The sequence below is a fragment of the Chanodichthys erythropterus genome, chromosome 18, assembly GCF_024489055.1.
Source record: "Chanodichthys erythropterus isolate Z2021 chromosome 18, ASM2448905v1, whole genome shotgun sequence".
NCBI classification, from domain to species: domain Eukaryota; kingdom Metazoa; phylum Chordata; class Actinopteri; order Cypriniformes; family Xenocyprididae; genus Chanodichthys; species Chanodichthys erythropterus.
In genome coordinates, this window is record NC_090238.1 from 38,157,271 (window position 1) to 38,180,558 (window position 23,288).

General features: G+C 39.7%; 2 protein-coding genes across 3 annotated transcripts; one reads left to right on the forward strand and one right to left on the reverse strand.

The window, feature by feature from the left end:
* Positions 1-1,198: 1,198 nt before the first annotated feature.
* On the forward strand, positions 1,199-5,810 carry zbtb42 (zinc finger and BTB domain containing 42). 2 transcript variants are annotated; one of them, XM_067367273.1, is made up of 2 exons: positions 1,199-1,324; positions 2,304-5,810. In XM_067367273.1, the coding sequence occupies exon 2, from the start codon at positions 2,321-2,323 to the stop codon at positions 3,680-3,682; it is 1,362 nt and encodes a 453-aa protein (XP_067223374.1). In that variant the 5' UTR covers positions 1,199-1,324; positions 2,304-2,320; the 3' UTR covers positions 3,683-5,810. The 2 variants fall into 2 exon arrangements, with proteins under 2 accessions (XP_067223374.1, XP_067223375.1); XM_067367274.1 differs by lacking the exon at positions 1,199-1,324 and adding an exon at positions 1,356-2,005.
* Positions 5,811-15,462: 9,652 nt separating this feature from the next.
* On the reverse strand, positions 15,463-17,997 carry siva1 (SIVA1, apoptosis-inducing factor). Its single transcript, XM_067367990.1, has 4 exons — positions 17,718-17,997; positions 17,133-17,315; positions 15,760-15,913; positions 15,463-15,681 (listed from the first exon to the last, which is right to left on the reverse strand). Exons 1-4 carry the CDS (start codon positions 17,836-17,838, stop codon positions 15,633-15,635), a joined length of 507 nt encoding a protein of 168 aa, XP_067224091.1. The 5' UTR covers positions 17,839-17,997; the 3' UTR covers positions 15,463-15,632.
* Between the last annotated feature and the right edge of the window lie 5,291 nt (positions 17,998-23,288).

A 23,288-nucleotide genomic window follows, 5' to 3' on the forward strand; every position in this document is an offset into this window, starting at 1 on the left:
CAATTGGGTTGTTTTAACCCAGTGATTAGGTTGTTTTAACCTAATGATTGAGTTGTTTTGACCCAGCGATTAGGTTGTTTTAACCCTGTGATTGGGTTGTTTTAACCTAATGATTGAGTTGTTTTGACCCAGCGATTAGGTTGTTTTAACCCTGTGATTGGGTTGTTTTGACCCAGTAATTGGGCTGTTTTGATCCAGCAATTAGGTTGTTTTAACCCTGTGATTGGGTTGTTTTAACCTAATGATTGAGTTGTTTTGACCCAGCGATTAGGTTGTTTTAACCCTGTGATTGGGTTGTTTTGACCCAGTAATTGGGCTGTTTTGATCCAGCAATTAGGTTGTTTTAACCCTGTGATTGGGTTGTTTTAACCTAATGATTGAGTTGTTTTGACCCAGCGATTAGGTTGTTTTAACCCTGTGATTGGGTTGTTTTAACCTAATGATTGAGTTGTTTTGACCCAGCGATTAGGTTGTTTTAACCCTGTGATTGGGTTGTTTTAACCTAATGATTGAGTTGTTTTGACCCAGCGATTAGGTTGTTTTAACCCTGTGATTGGGTTGTTTTGACCCAGTAATTGGGCTGTTTTGATCCAGCAATTGGGTTGTTTTAACCCAGCGATTGGGTTGTTTTAGCCCAGTGGTTGGGTTAATTGTTTGTTCAACCTGCTGGGTAGTTTTTATTTAACTCAACTGTTTAAAATGACCGTATTTCTTGCTTAAAATGAACCCAAAATATGTTGGAAATGAACATTTATTAATAAGTTTAATGAATAATAATGAAAAATGAACATTTATTAAACCACTTATTAATAAATGTCCACCTTTTTATTATTATTGTTTCCTCTAGTAATTATGTGTCTGATTTTTAATTTCCAACATATTTTGGGTTCATTTTAAGCCAGACATATAGTCATTTTTAAACAATAGTTGATTTAAATAAAACTGCAGGTTGGTCAAACATTTAACCCAACTGCTGGATTAAATCAACTCAACTCTTGGGTTTGTCCATTTTCAACCCAACTTGGGTTGTTTTTAACATAACATTCTATAAATGTAGAATGAGTAGCACAGCTGTCTTAAGCGAACACTGCTACTTACTGCCCCAGTGTGAGTTTGTCCTGAAGTACAGTACACTGGTGTTATCGCGAGACTGGACCATTAACAACCTGCTTGACACACACACACACACACACACAAACACACGCGCAGCGCAGAGTGCTTCATGCGCACCAGACACGAATCGCGCTGAGGAATAGAAACGGAGACTCCAACAACATCTGGACTCACACCATGAGCGCACGCGGGTCCATCTGAGGACACGACGGTGAGTATGAGCTTTGATGTGGACTTACACGCAGCTGAATGTGACACATTGTATCAGCGCGCGGCGCGTTTGACCCGCGAGTTCCGCTGCCGCTCCTCACGAGATCGGAGTTTATCATGTAAAATCCGAGAGACATCGCCTTATAAAATGTGTTGGCGATGATTAAAGAAGACGCGTAAAAGTTATGCGTAATACCGAATGCGCCGCTGTCCTGCTCGAGCGCTTTACTCCAGTTGGTTTTAAAACAAAAGTGTCCTGTCACGAGCTCGTTCAAGCTTCAGAGAAACTTTAATATCAGTGCGACGCACGCGTCTGTCTGTCTGGATCATATAATTATAACGCGTTAGAACGCATAAAGTCAGAGAAGTTTGAGGTTCCTCAGAGGAACATATGGCATAAAGACACAGCTGGAGATTTGAGGCTGATGTCAGAGCAGCTGACTCTACCAGATCTCACACACACACACACGCTCTTTCTTTCCGCTCACATGGACGGTCGATCGGCAGCGTTCACTCTCGGAACGGTTCCTTTCTCTTAGTTGATGGTGTTCGTCATGTTTTAGCTGTGTTTTCCTGCTGTTTGGAGATGTGAGGTGTTGTCTGCGCATGACTGGATTCATTCACTGCTGCTGTTTGATGGGAAGCTCAAACTGAACTTGTCTGAGCGCTGATACAGAAGAGGGTATGTTGATGCTGGCAATAGTTTAACAGGTTGCTTTACCATCTTGACAGCTGATGTTCAGCACAACTAGGTTTTAATGTGTGTTCTTGTATGTTGAATTAGATTTTTCTTTCAACTTGGAAACAGACTTTTGTTGACTGAAACATTTGATGTGCTTAAAAGCAAAAGCAGCTCGCAAGTTGTGCGTTTCTAACGCTCGGGTGTACTTTTGTTCGTCTCCAGCGGCCTGTAGATGCGTCGTTAAGTGAATGGCTACCCAGCGTTTATTTAACATCCAGTTTTTCCTGTTTTCCGGCAGGTTCCCCGGGCATAAGAATGGAGTTCCCAGACCATAGCCGCCAGTTACTGCAGTGCCTGAGTCAGCAGAGACGGCAAGGTTTCCTCTGCGACTGCACCGTGCTGGTCGGGGAGACGCGATTCAAAGCGCACCGAGCCGTGCTGGCCTCCTGCAGCATGTACTTCCACCTCTTCTACAGGGACCAGCTGGACAAAAGGGACGTTGTGCATTTGAACAGTGACATTGTGACGGCGCCGGCTTTCGGCTCGCTGCTTGAATTTATGTATGAGGGGAAACTGGAGTTCAGCAATCTGCCCGTGGAGGACGTCCTGGCCGCCGCCAGCTACCTGCACATGTACGACATCGTCAAAGTGTGCAAGGGAAAGTTGAAGGATAAGGAGGCGTGCGACGGGGCCGCGCTTCAGGAGGACGCGCGCGCAGATTGCGACGGGCAGAAGGCGAACGGTCACCCGGACCTTGTAGGTGTCAATTATGTGTCAGCAGAGGCCGAGGCCTGTGTCCGAACAGCTGGAAAAACAAAAGCCGATGTCAGTAGTTCCCAGAGGTCCCGGGCGTCGGATGACACGGACTGCGCGCTGGATTTGTCTTTCAAGCCTCTGTCGAGCCGAGACGCCTTCCACCCCTCCTACGTCTCGGGACAGCTGGCCCTCGACAGCCAGCAGCAGGGCACCGAGCCACTTGTTAAAGACGAACATGACTTGCTGTCAGAGCAGGAGGACGGTGATCCGGTGAGCCCGGAGAGCCAGCGCTTTGGGAATAGCGCCAGGAGCTCTGTGGTGACAGGGTTCGCTGAACTTTTCCCCGGAAACAAGGCCGCCGCTGCCCTGCTCCCTCCGGAGGACGATCTGATGGAAGTGGAGGAGGAGTTGCGTGTGCGTTCGGAGCGCCAGCTCGGAGACAGCGAGGGCGAGGACGAGGACGACCTGGCGTCCTCGGACATCTCCACCTCCAGCGGGGTTCTCCTCCCGCCGGGCGGGCGACAAGTCTGCGTGTGTCCGCTCTGCAGCAAGGTTTTCCCGAGCCCGCACGTGCTGCAGCTGCACCTCAGCTCACATTTCCGGGAGAAGGACGGCGTGCGCGCCAAGCTCTCGCCCGATGGATCCGTCCCCACCTGCTCGCAGTGCGGCAAGACCTTCTCCTGCATGTACACGCTCAAGCGGCACGAGCGCACGCACTCCGGCGAGAAGCCGTACACCTGCGGCCAGTGCGGGAAGAGCTTCCAGTACTCGCACAACTTGAGCCGGCACGCCGTGGTGCACACGCGGGAGAAACCGCACGCCTGCAAGTGGTGCGAGCGACGCTTCACGCAGTCGGGAGATCTGTACCGCCACATACGCAAGTTTCACTGCGGCCTCGTCAAAACGCTGGCTATCGGATAACCGAAGCTCGCGATGGAGCTTTCATGAACAGGTTGAATGCGGGCTGTTATCAGTAATAATAATCGTAATAATAGTATCCAGTATTTTGCAATTGGCAGAAAATGTGTTTATTGACACAATTGTGTCTCCAGCAATCAACAATTTGGTGCACTTGGGACTTTGACATCTCATATATATATAGATATACACACACAAACACACATGCATATTATATATATATATACACACACATGCAATGCACTGATAAAACAGTTCTGCAGCTCCGTCCAGAAGATTTGGTTTCATATCTGATGTAATTTATTATTAGAAGATGTACTGTATGGTTGATGATTTCATTGATTTGTGCATAATCTCACACACACCTGAAGCACACACAGGCAGATTTTATTTATATAAGCTGTTACAGTTTGTTTTTGTGCGCTTTTTGTGTCCTGAAGGGCTTCGTCACTGAAGGTTCTGCACTTGCCAACATTTAAAGTGACGTTTACTTGCCAGAATTACGTCATTTTTCTTTGATAATTTAGTAAAAGAAGACCGAATCAACCCACAGCGTCTTGAGTTTAGTAGGAATGAAGGACTAGCTGAGTTTATACTAAACATCTTTATTTCACTAACATCTACTTTGTTTTGATTTGTTCTGTATCTCTGCAAACGGACGTATGGTTGAACCACTGCTGACCGAATGGACGTGAGGCCGTGTTTTCTTGAACGCTTCACTCGGACAGAATGTTTATGTAGAAACTATAACTAGCACTAAAAAAGAAATCCACGTTATGCTGTACGTTTCATCGGTCCTGATAAACTTGATTAGTTATTTATTAGTTTGTTTTTTGGTTCAGGGTTTACTCTAGACTTGACATTTTAAAGCATAGAAGATGATTGTGCTGATATTTGCTCTCTAATATTGGGATAATCGATCAGTTGCTGTATGTGAGTACCTGATTTCATCATGCTTATCGAATGAAGTTTGACTATCAAGCACTTCTGTGATAGATACAACACTCATATACTGTAGGCTGCTATTTCTAACTGTGTATTTATTGTAAATATGTATTTTATTTATCAGATCCTTGTCTCATTTCGTCTAGAATATAGTATGACTGAACTCTCTGCAGTTTTTCACACTTGCAGCCTGACATTGAAATCGCTGTCCTCGTTTCTGAGGGAAAGAACGGTTTGGTTCACAAGCACAAACATCTGAATGACCTGAAGACTAATAATCTACCTGAAAATGATATTTCATACATATTAAAGCAGCCGTGCATCTCATTCTGTCGAGGGACGTGCTTCATTAGTTCACTCTCGATCCTTTATTGTGATCGGTGTTCTTGGACAAATCTACTTTTGTTTGTTTGTATTTTCAGTTTTGTGCAAAATAATTGATACACTGGAGTTTGTGAGCAAGTAAATCCTTAACAGAAGATTTCACATGCTGGTGTTTTAGCTGATTTCAGTGAATGTTTTTATACTCTTTTCTCTTTATTTTGATTAAGCAACATTCAGCCAATACACGAATGCAATAATAACTTATGGACCGTGAGAACCGAGAACGATTCGGTCTGTTTGTAAACACATATCACACTACTTTACTGTCAGATTTTCAGTGACGGTAATAATGATTTAAAGATGACAGGTGTGTGTCTGTATATGTACATTAATACTGGATTATTGTCTTCTAAGGTTCAGACTGTGAAATTGTATAATCATAAGTAATATTTATTGGTTTGTTTCTTGTGCAGAATTTTACTGTATCTCAGAATTTTGACTTGTAAAATGAAAGATGATACTAAGTTGAGACTTTTTAATAGACTTTGTAGAAGTGCCATTAGATGTAATATAATTTTTTGATAAACAAAAAACATTTTATAGGAAACAAAAGCTTCGTTGTGAGTCTTTTAGTGAATGTAGATGACAATCTGTTTGATTTTGAATTTGCTTGAAATTCTTTGGTAATTTATTTTGATTTTCTGTTTGTGTGCGCTTGCTTTCTTTCTTTCTTTCTTTCTTTCTTTCCTTGTTTCTTCTTCGGACATATTTGACTTTTGTGCCCGTTTGTTTGTGCTGTGAAGATGTGACAATCTTTATCTAGATCTTTATTTAGCTTAAGCGTAGATTAAACAACATTTTCTGTGGAATTATTGTGTTTGTCTTTTTTTTTAATCAATGATGCGCAAGCAACAGTGCATGAGTGAATCTTTACAATGATCAAAAACCTGGACATTTCCAACACCTTTAAAATTGTGTAGAAAACGTATTAAAATTGCTAAAAATCTAGGAAATTTTGATACACTTTTTATTTGTTATTTCTTTTGTAAAATCAACTTCAATAATTAATGTGGTTCAGGTAACACAATATTTTGAGTTTCTGTTGATTAAACTAATCGCCTTTATTGTATTAACTCAAATTTTTAATTTCAATGAACTCAAAAGTGTAAGGTAACCAGCACTCAAAAAAAAAAAAAAAAAAAAAAAGTGCTGGGATGAGCCTTTTGGGTCATTTTTTTTTTTTTTTTCCAGTGTTTGGGTAGTTTTTGTGTTAACCAGACCCTGGGTCAGATGTAATAACCCAGGTGTTGAGTTATTTATCGCAGGCTTTTAGCGCCCTCTTCAGGAGCAGCTCTGTCAAATTGGTGCATGTCTTCGGTAAAAAACAGGTTTATGTGCATTTTATTTTCTCTAAAAATTCATTATTGTTCTGTATATCGCTTAATTTTATGCAAAGCATCATAGAGGGGCATGATGTGAGTCACGGCATCGGTCTTGATGGAAACGCCTGATGAGAATTGCATAAAATTGTATGATTTTATTCAAAATGATAAAATAAATACTGAATGCTATATTCTGAATACAGAATATAAATTAGAATGTTAAAATATGTTCTCAGAATTTATTATTTATGGACAGGTTATGGAGTCACGGCATTTTTCGGCTACGAGTGAAACGCAGGCGGCGGTCTGAAGTTATCAGTTCCCCCGCCGAACGCGAGTCATCTCCGGCACGAGATCCAGCGCCGTTACGGTGGAAATGGGACAACAGAAACTGGTCGATTACACTTGAATTGCTTCTAAATGTTTCATTTGTACTTCTAATATTTGTAAAACGAGCTTAAATGTAGGCAATATGTATTAAAACGATATAAAATATGCTATAGCCTACTATAAAGGAAGTTAATCCGTAAACATTAATTCGTGTATGAATTAAAAGATAAAATAAGCTAGTATTACAGTAAAATAAATCAACCCATTATTCTGGGTTAAATAAACAACCCAATTTGCTGGGTAAAACATTAGTTGTGTCCTATATTTACCCAGCCCTTGAGTTGATGTTTTAACCCAGTGTTTTTAGAGTGTAGCCTAATTAGTTCACGGCTTCCGCTCAGCTCAATTATTTTATTGCTCTTTGATTTTTAACGTGATTTAAAAAAAAAAAAAAAAAAAAAATCCCTGGTCACTCTTAGAAAAAATGATTCCATGTGGTTCCATATAGAACTCTAGGGTTCTTAACTCCAATTTAAAAACCAAAAACGTTTGATATAAGGAGAAATGCCTTAAATACCAAGTGAAAAAAGTACACTTCTATAACGCACTAATTTTGTACTTAATATACTAAAAATGCGTCTTTAGTACTTCTTAAGATCATCTTAAGAACATCTAAGTGTACTCAACTGTGCTATTTTGAGACAGCAGGAAATATGAACTTAAATGTGCTTTTAATATTTATAGTATATATATATATATATATATATATATATAATAGTATTTAAAAAAATTTATTTAGATACCACTTGTAGTACACTATGGGTTCAAATGAACTATAAGTGGTATCTAAATACATTTTTTAAATACAGATATAGAACATTAAAAGCACATTTTAGTTCATATTTCATGCTGTCTCAAAATAGTACACTTAGATGTTCTTAAGATGATCTTAAGAAGTACTAACGGAGAATTTTTAGTAAATTAAGTACAAAATTAGTGCACAAAAACAAAGCACTTTATAGCAATGTACTTTTTTTCACCTGGGTTGATTGCATAATACATTCACGTTTAATGGTTATTTAATTTTTCTTACACATAAAGTATGTGTATAAGCTGTTTAATTCATAAAATTGATTAAAAATGAATTAATTAAAGCCAAATCCATACAATTATTGGGAACCACTAAAAGGTTCTGTATAATGCGCCTGACTGAACCATTTTAAGGTTCTATATAGAACCTTTTTCTTCTAAGAGTGTGGAAAAGTCGTGGAAACCCATTGGGAACAAGGGATGAATGACCTCAAACGTATTTCCAAGGAGTTTCACGTCAGTCGTCTGTCGGTGTGGATTTGTGTACAGAAAACACTGCGGCTTCTCCTGAATACAGATGATATGGACGGGGAGGGAATATCACACACACACACACACACACACACACACACTAGATATAAAGCAGGTGCAGTGCAGAGTGAACCTGCAACTTTATTCCGTTTTTCGTGTTCAACTTGTTTGACTTCCCCGTTCAGCGTTTCCTCAGTGAAAGAACGCCTCCTTCGACTGGACGCTCATTTGCATTCCGAGCAAACAAACAATTCACGCAGGAGCAGGAAAAGAAATGCGTGGCTAATTCGGAATCTCAAAGCCAATTCACTGGTCATTTTCTTAGAGAGCGAGATCCTAATTATTCTCCGACTGCACATGTAAAGAAATCCAGCTGCTCGTGATGTGATTCCCATGGCCCTGCCCCCATCGAGACCACACGCTCCGAGAGAACGACCCCCATCTACCGCCGACTCTTTTGTCTGCGGTTAGTAGTTCAGTGTGTCTATTGTCCGCTCCACCTCTCAAGTTCTGCCCTGGAGCTCAGCGAACCGCTGTAGACGATACGGGTGAGACCCGGTTAAAGGGAATGACGTGTAAATAAGGGTGTGTGTTGGCGCGTCTGGAAACTCTAGAATTTAAACTGGAGGCCCAGAGGAGGAGGACTGCGGTTTATTCTGCTAACATTTCACCTGGCTGAGGTCAGTCATAAAATTAGAAAGCGGTGGTGGTTTGTGATGGGGTCGGACAGCACTGAAAAACTATGTTAGATGGTAATTATAAAACAAATCGACCCCTTTCTCATTAATATGGTACAGAAGTCAAGATAATACCATGCTCTCATTTTTTTCTCATTAGTGGCGTATTTATGTACCAAATGAGCTACTGTAACAAAAAAACAACAACAACTTAGCACCACTCAGAACACCCTAGCAACACCTTAGCAACTACTCAGAACAGCTAGAAAACACAGATGATTATAATATTCATGCACTATTGTTCATATTATATTTCAAAGAATACCAAATAGTCATAATATGGACAATGCATGAAAATCATGTTGATAACATACTTTTACATTCGTATATGTTATGTTTTTCTTAGTAATGGTAAAAAGTAACTGTAAAAAACCCTATAACATCTGTAAAAACACTCTTAACAACCACCTAGCAACACCTTAGCAACCATTCAGAACACAGGAGCAACCCCCCAGCAACACTCAGAACAGCTAGAAAATGCATTCTTGTATCAACCACCTAGCAACACCTTAGCAACCACCTAGCAACACCTTAGCAACAACACAGAACACCCAGGCAACCACTCAAAACACCCTAGCAACACTTTAGAAATCACTCAGAACAGCTAGAAAATGCATTATTGTACCAACAAGCTAATAATGCTCACAACACAAGAGCAACCACCTAGCAACCACTCAGAACACCCTAGCAACCTCCCAGCAACACCTTAGCAACCACTCAGAACAGCTATAAAATGCATTCTTGTATCAACAAGCTAATAATACTCAAAACACATGAAAAAACACCAAGCAACACCTTAGCAACCACTCAGAACACCCTAGCAACCCCCAGAAACACCTTAACAATCAATCAGAACAGCTAGAAAATGCATTCTTGTATCAACAAGCTAATAATACTCAAAACACATGAAAAAACACCAAGCAACACCTTAGCAACCACTCAGAACACCCTAGCAACCCCCAGAAACACCTTAACAATCAACCAGAACAGCTAGAAAATGCATTCTTGTATCAACAAGCTAATAATACTCAAAACACATGAAAAAACACCAAGCAACACCTTAGCAACCACTCAGAACACCCTAGCAACCCCCAGCAACACCTTAACAATCACTCAGAACAGCTAGAAAATGCATTCTTGTATCAACAAGCTAATGAATGCTCACAACATGTGAGCTCCCCCTTGTTAAATGGTAATGATAAAACATCCAACCATATATTGTGCATAAATAAATATGCTTTCAAGTGGCAGGAGAAAATCTGTATTTTTGACGTTGATGTCAAACGTCACGTGTCCAATCAAACTTTCCTTTATTTTTTTTTTGTTTTATTGCAGAACATAAATACATACACTCTTACAAAATAAAGGTTTTATAAGTGTTTTGGTTTTTCACAGCAATGCCATAGAAGAGCCATTTTTTTGTTTTCATTAAGACCCTTTCAGTGAACAGTTCTTAAAATAACCATTTTGATAATCTAAACAACCTTTTTATGCTAAAGAAACTTTTGTGGAATTAAAAGGTTCCAGGGTTCTTCATGGGATAATCAATGCCAATAAAGAAGTTTTGTTTTTAAGAGTACATGAATCTATTCATGACTTGATTCATCTTGAATATGATACAATAACAACAGCATACGAGTGAAGCATAATAAACAAATGGATACACAAGAAAAATACAGTATTAAAGTTCAATCACATCTGTAAATAAACTCTCACAAATCTGGTGATTTTATGAGGTATGAAATTAAAAAGTTGAATTCAAGAAAAATTTTTGCTCATGAAAGAAACATTTTGCATACAATCTAATGAAGTTGGCAACATATTCAAGAAGGGATTTGATAATAAAGAATAATAAAAACAAAAGAGTGGTTTATTTCTGAAAATAAAAGAATTCAAATCAGCCCAGGATGTGTTTCCAACCAAATTCTAACAAAACTAGATTGCAATTCATTGGTGGTTAATTCATATGAATTTGTACAATCTCATTCGTGAGATGCCCTCATCCTCAAAAACCCTACAAAGTAAAAGCAAATCCGACCCAGACAAAAATAATTACTGGAAATATTCCAAATGAATTATTCTAAATGTTCTAAATTCATTTAATGTAACATAATTTTGCATATGTTTTAATTTCTATTGATTAAAAGTACATTTAATTTTCTGCCATAAATGATTCTGGTCTCCATTTGATGTCTAATATAAAATCTGCATAAAACCAGTTGAAGGACTGGACTAGACAACTAGCAAATGAGAAACAAGCACGCCATGACTAGTTGTACTCTTTGATGAGCGCGCTGTCGTCTCTTTGACTTAATTAGATGTGTGTTTTGCCCTCGGTTATCAAAAAGCTTCATGTAATTTCCATTTCACCACAGCTAGCACATTTGCATGTATTCCCCAGACGACAGGAAGTCTTTGTAGGAGAAGTGAAGTTGAAACTTGGATGTCTTCACCTCGCAAGGCCAGCGGTGGGAGACCTTGACCTCTGAACGGACGGCCGGGGACATCTGGTGCTTGGCCATGTTTATTTATTTATTTACTTCATAACAAAAGACAGGTGGTCACACTTGAAAAGGAGCGATGCAGCCTCTCTCTCTCTCTCTCTCACACACACACACACACACACACTCATGCACATAAAACAGGAAAATGAGCAACGCTCTGTCAGAGACGAGACCTTTGTGTCTTATATAATTAACTTCAAGTCCTCATATATCCTCTTATATCCTCAATGTCACCTTATTAGCACTGTGGGGTCATACAGTGATGGTATGAGATGTTCAGACTATGATACTTTAATAAATACCATAATATTGTATTTATGCTAGTATTCCTGTATTTTCAAGGTATTTTACAAAATACCACAGTCCTAACATTGTACAGAATTTGTGGTAGTACCCAAAAACTCTTTTTTCCTCATTAGTGGCGTTTCTTTGTGCTGAATGAGCTACTTAAAAAAAAAAAAAAAAACAGATAAAAACCACTAAGAACACCCTAGAAACACCATAGCGACCACTCAGAACAGCTAGAAAACACATATGATTATTATATTCATGTACCATCATAAACAAAATATTTACAGCAACTATAAAAAAACCCCACTCAGAACATCCAAGAAACCACCCTGCAACACCCTAGCAACGACCCAGAACAGCTAGAAAACATATATAATTATTATATTCATGCACAATCATACAAAATATGGTACCATGCCTAAAAATTAAGTTAATACCACAGTACCTTTTGGTACTTTTGTTTGTATATCCTCTGTATCCAACAAAAACAAGAACAGCTAGAAAATGCATTCTTGTATCAACAAACTAATAATGCACACAACGCATGAACAACACCTTAGCAACCATTCAGAACAGCCTAAAAATCACTCAGAACACCATAACAGCCACCTAGCAACACCTTAACAAATCACTCAGAACAGCTAGAAAATACCTTCTTGTATCAGCTAATAATGCTAACAATACATGATCAACCACCTAGCAACACTTTAGCAACCACTCAGAACAGCCTAACAACCACTCAGAACAACCTAGCAACACTTTAGCAACCACTCAGAACAGCCTAACAAATACTCAGAACACCCTAGCAACACCTTGGCAACCACTCAGAACAGCCTAACAACCACTCAGAACAACCTAGCAACACCTTAGCAACCACTCAGAACAGCCTAACAATCACTTAGAACACCATAACAATCACACAGCAATAATGCTCACAACACATGAACAATGCCTTAACAACCATCTAGCAACACCTTAATCACTCAGAACAACTAGAAAATGCATTATTGTAACAACTAGCTAATAATGATCACAACACATGAACAATGCCTTAGCAACCACCTAGCAACACCTTAACAATCACTCAGAACAACTAGAAAATGCATTATTGTAACAACTAGCTAATAATGATCACAACACCTGAACAATGCCTTAGCAACCACCTAGCAACACCTTAACAATCACTCAGAACAACTAGAAAATGCATTATTGTAACAACTAGCTAATAATGATCACAACACCCGAACAATGCCTTAGCAACCACCTAGCAACACCTTAACAATCACTCAGAACAGCTAGAAAATGTGTTCTTGTATCAGCAATCTAATAATGCTCACAACACATGATCAACCACCTAGCAACACCTTAGCAACCACTCAGAACACCATAACAAATACCCAGCAACACCTTAACAATCACCCAGGAAAGGCAGAAAATGCATTCTTGTATCAGCAATCTAATAATGCTCACAACATGAACAACACCTTAGCAACTACTCACAACAGCCTAACAACCATTTAGAACAGCATAAGAACCACCTAGCAACACCTTAAAATCACTCAGAGCAGCTAGAAAATGCATTCTTTTATCAACAAGATAGTAATGCTCACAACACATGAACAACGTCTTAGCAACACCTTAGAAACCACTCGGAACACCATAACAACCATCCAGCAACACCTTAACAATGAACAGAAAAACACGTTCTAGTATCAGCAATCTAATAATGCTTACAACACATGAACGGTGAACCACATAGCAACACCTTAGCAACCACTCAGAGCCACCCTAACAACCACTCAGAACACCAAGCAAACACATTCTTATATCAACAAGCTATAAATACTGAAAAATATTAGCAACCAACCAGAACGCATTTTTTAACCATCATGGCGGTTAATCGCACATGGCAAACTTTGACTATTTTCTTCAGATGATTTTCAAGACTCGTGAAAAATGTTGAGCGTAAGGAGGAGGATATTAGTAACTTGTGTGGTGTGAGCTGATGGAGGAGCAGCCGATCACCGTCCTGCTCAAGCACAGCTGTCACTCCTTCGCTACACACTCGTATTTATAGCAGTGGCATCAGCGAGGAAGGCCTGTGTCTCACTGTCTCTCTGTGCACAGCTGCTCCCGGATTCAGAGCCACACGCCTGGACTTAAGTCCGTCCAGGAGTCAGCAGGGCCCGTCAGGCCTTCAGGGTCCCTGGCATGTGGCGCAGAGAAAGAGGAGCCGCCTCGGAAGCCACGGCTGTGACCTTTTACAGTAAAACGCTCAGGATGAAAGTCTGGACAGCTGCAGAGAAGCCGCAGACAAAAGAACACCGCCATATACACAGAGAGGAGCAGCGTGAGGAACATCTGATTGCTTTCCCATCTCCACAGCATGCATCAAAACTCTTGCCCATTATGATCTGTATTGTAATCATTTACTCACCTTCATGTCTTTCTCCTGTGGGACACAGCAGGAGATGCTCTGAAGACTTTTCATGAGGTTTTCAAGGATGTAAACGTAAGACTAGTAAGAATCAGACCCACATTTACATCATTATTCGCTGATTTATCTTCAGGACTAGAGTATCACAGACAGTGTATTCTTTAAATATTCATAAACATGTATTGAAGGAAATGTTTTGTCACATAAGCCAAAAAACAGTGTTATGTGCAGTAAAGACTTTATGAATGATATACAGTATTAAAGGTACAATATGTAACGTTTCGCCACTAGAGGTCGCCAATTCAAAACAAAGGCGTAGTTTGATGATGCGTGGAATCATGGGAAATGTGGTCTTCACCTCACAGCCGGTGGAAAAGAATCCGACGGGACTTTTTTTATTATGTCACAGTCGTTGCTTCCACTTCTTCCAGTCAAATGTATGTGAGGTAACGCAGCACTGTTTATCATATTAGATACATGTGAGTGTTAAAAATGATGTTATAAGGTTATAATGAGCGATAATTAATATAATCAAAACAAAATGTGTTAAACCTGGTTAAAATGGCTTATTTCTTTGGATTTAAACGTTCTTTAAACATAATGTAAGTACACAAGTCAACAAAATATATAACATTGTTCGTGTTTTTTGGATATTTTAATCCAAAACCTACATATTGTGCCTTTAATTGTGGGCGGTTAGTTTCAATCAGATTGCAAATAGTACAAATTGTTTATTGAAAGAAATCAATTCTTTCAGCATTAATGCATTCAATTGATCAAAAGTGACAGTAAAGACATTTTTAAATGCCTATTCATTGATAATCATGTTTCTTGAGCATCAAATCATCATATTAGAATGATTTCTGAAGGATCATGTGACACTGAAGACTGGAGTAATGATGCTGAAAACTCCTGTGATCAAAGCTATTTTACTATACATTCACATAGAAAATAGATTTTAATTTGTAATATTTCACAATATTACAGTATTTTTGATCATATAAATGCAGCCTTGAGCAGAAGACATACCATGGTAATACTATAGTACTTTCTCTCAGTGAAACACCCCAGAAGAACCCAGTTGCTCAAAGTCAAACGGAGCCGTAAACATCATGCAAGTATTCATGAGAGTTCAGTGTCCGATTGAGCTTAAAGTTTCCAGTTTACACTGAAATCTGACTTGTTTCCTTTAGTGTTAGAATAAGGGGAGCATTAAAGCTCTGCCTGCAGTATCTATATTTAAACAAATTGTTATATAGATGCATTTTAAAACAACTTTAAGACATCAGTTTCATTCTAAAAGAATTGCACCACAATTAAAGTGAATAGTCCTGAGACACATGGCTCTTCAGAAGCACTCATGAACTATATTCAGATGCTGCCCTCTAGTGGCAGACACATGATAGCATCACTAATGAAACTAACGCAAAGAATATATATTCACTGCATATGAGAAAAAAAAAATCTCCAAGCAACAATTATGAAAGCATCAACATCAAGTATTTATTTCAATAATCACAGGACTATGTACACAAGCGGAGGGAAAGAGCAAGAAACAAAGCAAGCATGTATATAAAATAGTAATCTCATTTACATTTAATTGATAATGCATTAAAAATGACGTCTGGCGTAATGCATCCATCGGTTCTGTGAGCTCTGCCATCAGGACGAACAGCCGCAGCAGAGGACGCGCTCGTAACGCTCGCTGTAACTGAGGACAGAATGATGGTCAGACACAGATCTGCAGGATTGAGATCATTACAGTGGTGTTCAGATGATGAAGACTCACTCTGTGACGGAGCACAAGGAGCAGCAGCGGTCGGAGCAGCTGCTGCACTGCTGGACGCAGGCGGGACACGCGGGACGCTCGCACTGAGAGCACGGCTTCCTCGAACCCGAGACCCGCTGACACACGCAGCACGCTGAAGGAGCCGCTGCACAACCTGTATCATGAGAGCTCAAGATAAAACCAGCGGTCTGGAGAACCAAACCACAATCATTCACCCATGTGACCTTATATTCTGAAGCAGCTTCTCTTTATATGGGCGGTGAAAAGAAAAAAAAAGATAATATAACCACTATTTTTCCTCTCACAATTCTGACTTTTTCCTCAAAATCCCAAACTTTAATTTCTTATTTTTTCGGTCTCGTCTCAGGCTCAGACTAAAGGCCCGTTTACACCAAGAACGACAACAATAAGCTGATAAACAATTCTATAACAATAACTATAACAATTCTAGCTGATAAACGATAAACACCGACAGCCAATCAGATTCCATCCTGCTTTAAAGGGTTAATTTACCCAAAAATGTAATTTCTGTCATTAATTACTCTCCCTCACGTCGTTCCACACCCGTAAGACCTTCATTCATCTTCAGAACACAAATTAAGATATTTTTGATGAAATACGATAGGTGTATGACTCAATATCTATAAACAACACTTTCAAGGTCCAGAAAACTCATTGTTAACAGTCATGTGACTGCAGTGGTTCATCCTTAAATGTTATGAAGAGACAAACACTTTTTGTGCTCAAAACCAACAACTTCATTCAACAATGTCTTCATTATCCTTATGCAGGTGACGCATTTATGTCCAAATGCTGGCTCAGTATTGGCCAAAGCTGATCACGTGATCAGCATGAGTGTGATGCTGACGCAGGAGTCGGCCAATAATGAGTCGGCATTCTGACGATGAACCTGGAAGTGCATGAGAATGACACCGAAGAGATTGAATAAAGTCACTATTTTTGTTTTTGCGCACAAAAAGTATTCTCGTCTCTTAATGACATTAAGGTTGAACCACTGCAGTCACATGACGATGTCTTTAGTACCTTTCTGGACCTTAAAAGTGTTGATACGGAGTCATATACCTCTCGGATTTCGTCAAAAATATCTTAATTTGTGTTCTGAAGATGAATGAAGGTGGAACGACATGAGGGAGAGTAATAAAATGACAGAAATTTCATTTTTGGGTGAACTAACCCTTCTAATGCGTCCAAAGCCTAAAACGACTCGGGATTATCACTGAACTGCCGGCGTAAGCATTTCTCAGGCAGTAAATGTGGATTTTTCGGATGAATTTAGGGAGTTCTGGTTTAGGTGTTCAACACTAGTTAATGTTATTTTTGCACTGACGGTGTTTGATCACCACAATCTTCACCTGGAACAGCGTCTGCTCTCTTCAGCCGTCCATCCAGCCCGATGGTGGTCTGTCCTCGGAGGAGAGTCTGATGTCCAGGAGCCGGATCCGACACCAGCACGTCCGACACCTTCTCGCCATCCGCCTTCCAGATTCGACCCATCACGGCTTTAGTCCCGTTGAACAGCAGATTTTTGGTCTTTTCTAATTAAGAAAAACAAGTTGATACAGACAAACCAGGGAAATCTCATTTAAAAAAATTAAAGTTCAACAACTTGCTGGTAAGATGAATCACTTCACACAATATTCACATAAATGAGTAAAAACCTAATTTATATTACACAAATCAATTTAGACCTTTATATGAATATTACTAGATCTTATTCATCTAACAATAATAAATTATCATTGATTGATTGATTAAATTATTAATTAGACATAATTAACATGATCATCAATCACTAAATTATAAGCAATAGTTTTGATTACACAACACACAGATTGTGCCTTTTGATTATAAAACATACCAATGATTTATATTGCTGAAAAAGCATTATTTTTCGTTCAAATGCTGTTATAAATGTAATAAACATGTTTATTTCTCACCATAAACCTCTTGTCTGTATTTGAGTCCAAACACGCCACAGTTCCTGATCTCCTTCTGCCCAACATGAACTTTATACTGAGAGGAGAAGCTTTCGCTGAAAGGATAGGACCTCTTGGGCATTTTAAAAACGACACGGTGTAAAATAAGACAAATAAAGCAGAGGAAACTGAAAAAATAACAATAAACAAACTTTAGAACCAAAAAAACAAACAAACAGCGCGAGCGTGAAGGAAAAACACACGCGTTCGCGCTTTAAGGATTCTGCTTCTTCTTCATCCGCTTCAGCGGCGCACAGACTCGAGCACGCGATTACCGCCACCTGCTGCCCGGCAGTTGAATAACCGCAACTGTTGCTTCTGGGACCGATCCTGGAAATAAACTGTTTAATTAAAGTAAATTATATCACTCTGATGGAGGATGTCTTGAACATTTTTAATTTCTCCAAAAGCATAAAAAATTATATAGCAAAATATTTTTGTCTTCATTTTCAACACTAGGGCTGCGTCCCGAAATCACATACTTCCCTACTACGTAGTAGGCGAAAAACATGTGACAAAAAGACTGCATCTGAAAGTCTCTTGAGTAGGTACTTATTTTAAATAAGTAATTATTTTGCAATTGCTAAAAAAAAAGTATGTTCATACGTATGTGGTATGAATGTAATCTGGACATACTACATCCGCCATTATATGTCATTATCATGTGACCTACCGGCTTCAGCTGCGTTGATTCACTGCGATTCACAAACTTCCCTACTATATAGTAGGTTGCAATGTGGCAAACTTTAGTCACATATTGTTTCTCGCATACTGTATAGTAGGGAAGTATGCGATTTTAAACGCAGCCCTTTTGTCACAAACGTTTTTTCACCTACTACATAGTAGGGAAGTATACAATTTCAGATGCAGCCCTTTTGTCACATCGTAGCCTACTATTTAGTAGGGAAGTATGCAATTTCGGATGCAGCCCTTTTGTCACATACTGTTTTTGCCTACTATATAATCGGGAAGTATGTGATTTTGGACGAAGCCCTTTTGTCACAAACTGTTTTTCGCCTACTACATAGTAGAGAAGTATACGATTTCAGATGCAGCCCTTTTTGTCACATACTTTTTTTCGCCTACTATATAGTAGGGAAGTGATGTGAATTTGGAAGCAGCCCTTTTGTCACATCACAGCCTAATATATAATAGGGAAGTATGCAATTTCGGACGCAGTCATTTTGTCGCAAACTGTTTTCACCTACTATTAAGTAGGGAAGTATGTGATTTTGGACACAGCCCTTTTGTCACATCGCAGCCTACTATATAGTAGGGAAGTATGCAATTTCGGACGCAGTCATTTTGTCGCAAACTGTTTTCACCTACTATAAAGTAGGGAAGTATGTGATTTTGGACACAGCCCTTTTGTCACATCGCAGCCTACTATATAGTAGGGAAGTATGCAATTTCGGACGCGGCCCTTTTGTCACAAACTGTTTTTCGCCTACTACATAGTAGAGAAGTGTACGATTTCAGATGCAGCCCTTTTGTCACATCGCAGCCTACTATATAGTAGGGAAGTATGCAATTTCGGACGCAGCCCTTTTGTCACAAACCGTTTTCACCTACTCTAAAGTAGGGAAGTATGTGAATTTGGACGCAGCCCTTTTGTCACATCACAGCCTACTATATAGTAGGGAAGTATGCAATTTCGGACGCAGCCCTTTTGTCACAAACTGTTTTTCGCCTACTACATAGTAGAGAAGTGTACGATTTCAGATGCAGCCATTTTGTCACATCACAGCCTAATATATAATAGGGAAGAATGCAATTTCGGACGCGGCCCTTTTGTCACAAACTGTTTTCACCTACTATAAAGTAGGGAAGTATGTGATTTTGGACGCAGCCCTTTTGTCACATCACAGCCTAATATATAATAGGGAAGTATGCAATTTCGGACGCAGTCCTTTTGTCGCAAATTGTTTTCACCTACTATAAAGTAGGGAAGTATGTGATTTTGGACGCAGCCCTTTTGTCACATCACAGCCTAATATATAATAGGGAAGTATGCAATTTCGGACGCAGTCCTTTTGTCGCAAACTGTTTTCACCTACTATAAAGTAGGGAAGTATGTGATTTTGGACGCAGCCCTTTTGTCACATCACAGCCTAATATATAATAGGGAAGTATGCAATTTCGGACGCAGTCCTTTTGTCGCAAATTGTTTTCACCTACTATAAAGTAGGGAAGTATGTGATTTTGGACGCAGCCCTTTTGTCACATCACAGCCTACTATATAGTAGGGAAGTATGCAATTTCGGACGCAGCCCTTTTGTCACAAACTGTTTTTCGCCTACTACATAGTAGAGAAGTGTACGATTTCAGATGCAGCCATTTTGTCACATCACAGCCTAATATATAATAGGGAAGAATGCAATTTCGGACGCGGCCCTTTTGTCACAAACTGTTTTCACCTACTATAAAGTAGGGAAGTATGTGATTTTGGACGCAGCCCTTTTGTCACATCACAGCCTAATATATAATAAGGAAGCATGCAATTTCGGACGCAGTCCTTTTGTCGCAAACTGTTTTCACCTACTATAAAGTAGGGAAGTATGTGATTTTGGACACAGCCCTTTTGTCACATCGCAGCCTACTATATAGTAGGGAAGTATGCAATTTCGGACGCAGCCCTTTTGTCACAAACTGTTTTTCGCCTACTACATAGTAGAGAAGTGTACGATTTCAGATGCAGCCCTTTTGTCACATCGCAGCCTACTATATAGTAGGGAAGTATGCAATTTCGGACGCAGCCCTTTTGTCACAAACCGTTTTCACCTACTCTAAAGTAGGGAAGTATGTGAATTTGGACGCAGCCCTTTTGTCACATCACAGCCTACTATATAGTAGGGAAGTATGCAATTTCGGACGCAGCCCTTTTGTCACAAACTGTTTTTCGCCTACTACATAGTAGAGAAGTGTACGATTTCAGATGCAGCCATTTTGTCACATCACAGCCTAATATATAATAGGGAAGAATGCAATTTCGGACGCGGCCCTTTTGTCACAAACTGTTTTCACCTACTATAAAGTAGGGAAGTATGTGATTTTGGACGCAGCCCTTTTGTCACATCACAGCCTAATATATAATAGGGAAGTATGCAATTTCGGACGCAGTCCTTTTGTCGCAAATTGTTTTCACCTACTATAAAGTAGGGAAGTATGTGATTTTGGACGCAGCCCTTTTGTCACATCACAGCCTAATATATAATAGGGAAGTATGCAATTTCGGACGCAGTCCTTTTGTCGCAAACTGTTTTCACCTACTATAAAGTAGGGAAGTATGTGATTTTGGACGCAGCCCTTTTGTCACATCACAGCCTACTATATAGTAGGGAAGTATGCAATTCCGGACGCAGCCCTTTTGTCACAAACTGTTTTTCGCCTACTACATAGTAGAGAAGTGTACGATTTCAGATGCAGCCATTTTGTCACATCACAGCCTAATATATAATAGGGAAGAATGCAATTTCGGATGCGGCCCTTTTGTCACAAACTGTTTTCACCTACTATAAAGTAGGGAAGTATGTGATTTTGGACGCAGCCCTTTTGTCACATCACAGCCTAATATATAATAGGGAAGCATGCAATTTCGGACGCAGCCCTTTTGTCACAAACTGTTTTCACCTACTATAAAGTAGGGAAGTGATGTGAATTTGGACGCAGCCCTTTTGTCACATCACAGCCTAATATATAATAGGGAAGTATGCAATTTCGGACGCAGTCATTTTGTCGCAAACTGTTTTCACCTACTATTAAGTAGGGAAGTATGTGATTTTGGACACAGCCCTTTTGTCACATCACAGCCTACTATATAGTAGGGAAGTATGCAATTTTGGACGCAGCCCTTTTGTCACAAACCGTTTTCACCTACTATAAAGTAGGGAAGTATGTGATTTTGGACGCAGCCCTTTTGTCACATCACAGCCTAATATATAATAGGGAAGTATGCAATTTCGGACGCAGTCCTTTTGTCGCAAACTGTTTTCACCTACTATAAAGTAGGGAAGTATGTGATTTTGGACGCAGCCCTTTTGTCACATCACAGCCTACTATATAGTAGGGAAGTATGCAATTTCGGACGCAGCCCTTTTGTCACAAACTGTTTTTCGCCTACTACATAGTAGAGAAGTGTACGATTTCAGATGCAGCCATTTTGTCACATCACAGCCTAATATATAATAGGGAAGAATGCAATTTCGGATGCGGCCCTTTTGTCACAAACTGTTTTCACCTACTATAAAGTAGGGAAGTATGTGATTTTGGACGCAGCCCTTTTGTCACATCACAGCCTAATATATAATAGGGAAGCATGCAATTTCGGACGCAGCCCTTTTGTCACAAACTGTTTTCACCTACTATAAAGTAGGGAAGTGATGTGAATTTGGACGCAGCCCTTTTGTCACATCACAGCCTAATATATAATAGGGAAGTATGCAATTTCGGACGCAGTCATTTTGTCGCAAACTGTTTTCACCTACTATTAAGTAGGGAAGTATGTGATTTTGGACACAGCCCTTTTGTCACATCACAGCCTACTATATAGTAGGGAAGTATGCAATTTCGGACGCGGCCCTTTTGTCACAAACTGTTTTTCGCCTACTACATAGTAGAGAAGTGTACGATTTCAGATGCAGCCCTTTTGTCACATCGCAGCCTACTATATAGTAGGGAAGTATGCAATTTCGGACGCAGCCCTTTTGTCACAAACCGTTTTCACCTACTATTAAGTAGGGAAGTATGTGAATTTGGACGCAGCCCTTTTGTCACATCACAGCCTACTATATAGTAGGGAAGTATGCAATTTCGGACGCAGCCCTTTTGTCACAAACTGTTTTTCGCCTACTACATAGTAGAGAAGTGTACGATTTCAGATGCAGCCATTTTGTCACATCACAGCCTAATATATAATAGGGAAGAATGCAATTTCGGACGCGGCCCTTTTGTCACAAACTGTTTTCACCTACTATAAAGTAGGGAAGTATGTGATTTTGGACGCAGCCCTTTTGTCACATCACAGCCTAATATATAATAGGGAAGTATGCAATTTCGGACGCAGTCCTTTTGTCGCAAATTGTTTTCACCTACTATAAAGTAGGGAAGTATGTGATTTTGGACGCAGCCCTTTTGTCACATCACAGCCTAATATATAATAGGGAAGTATGCAATTTCGGACGCAGTCCTTTTGTCGCAAACTGTTTTCACCTACTATAAAGTAGGGAAGTATGTGATTTTGGACGCAGCCCTTTTGTCACATCACAGCCTAATATATAATAGGGAAGTATGCAATTTCGGACGCAGTCCTTTTGTCGCAAATTGTTTTCACCTACTATAAAGTAGGGAAGTATGTGATTTTGGACGCAGCCCTTTTGTCACATCACAGCCTACTATATAGTAGGGAAGTATGCAATTTCGGACGCAGCCCTTTTGTCACAAACTGTTTTTCGCCTACTACATAGTAGAGAAGTGTACGATTTCAGATGCAGCCATTTTGTCACATCACAGCCTAATATATAATAGGGAAGAATG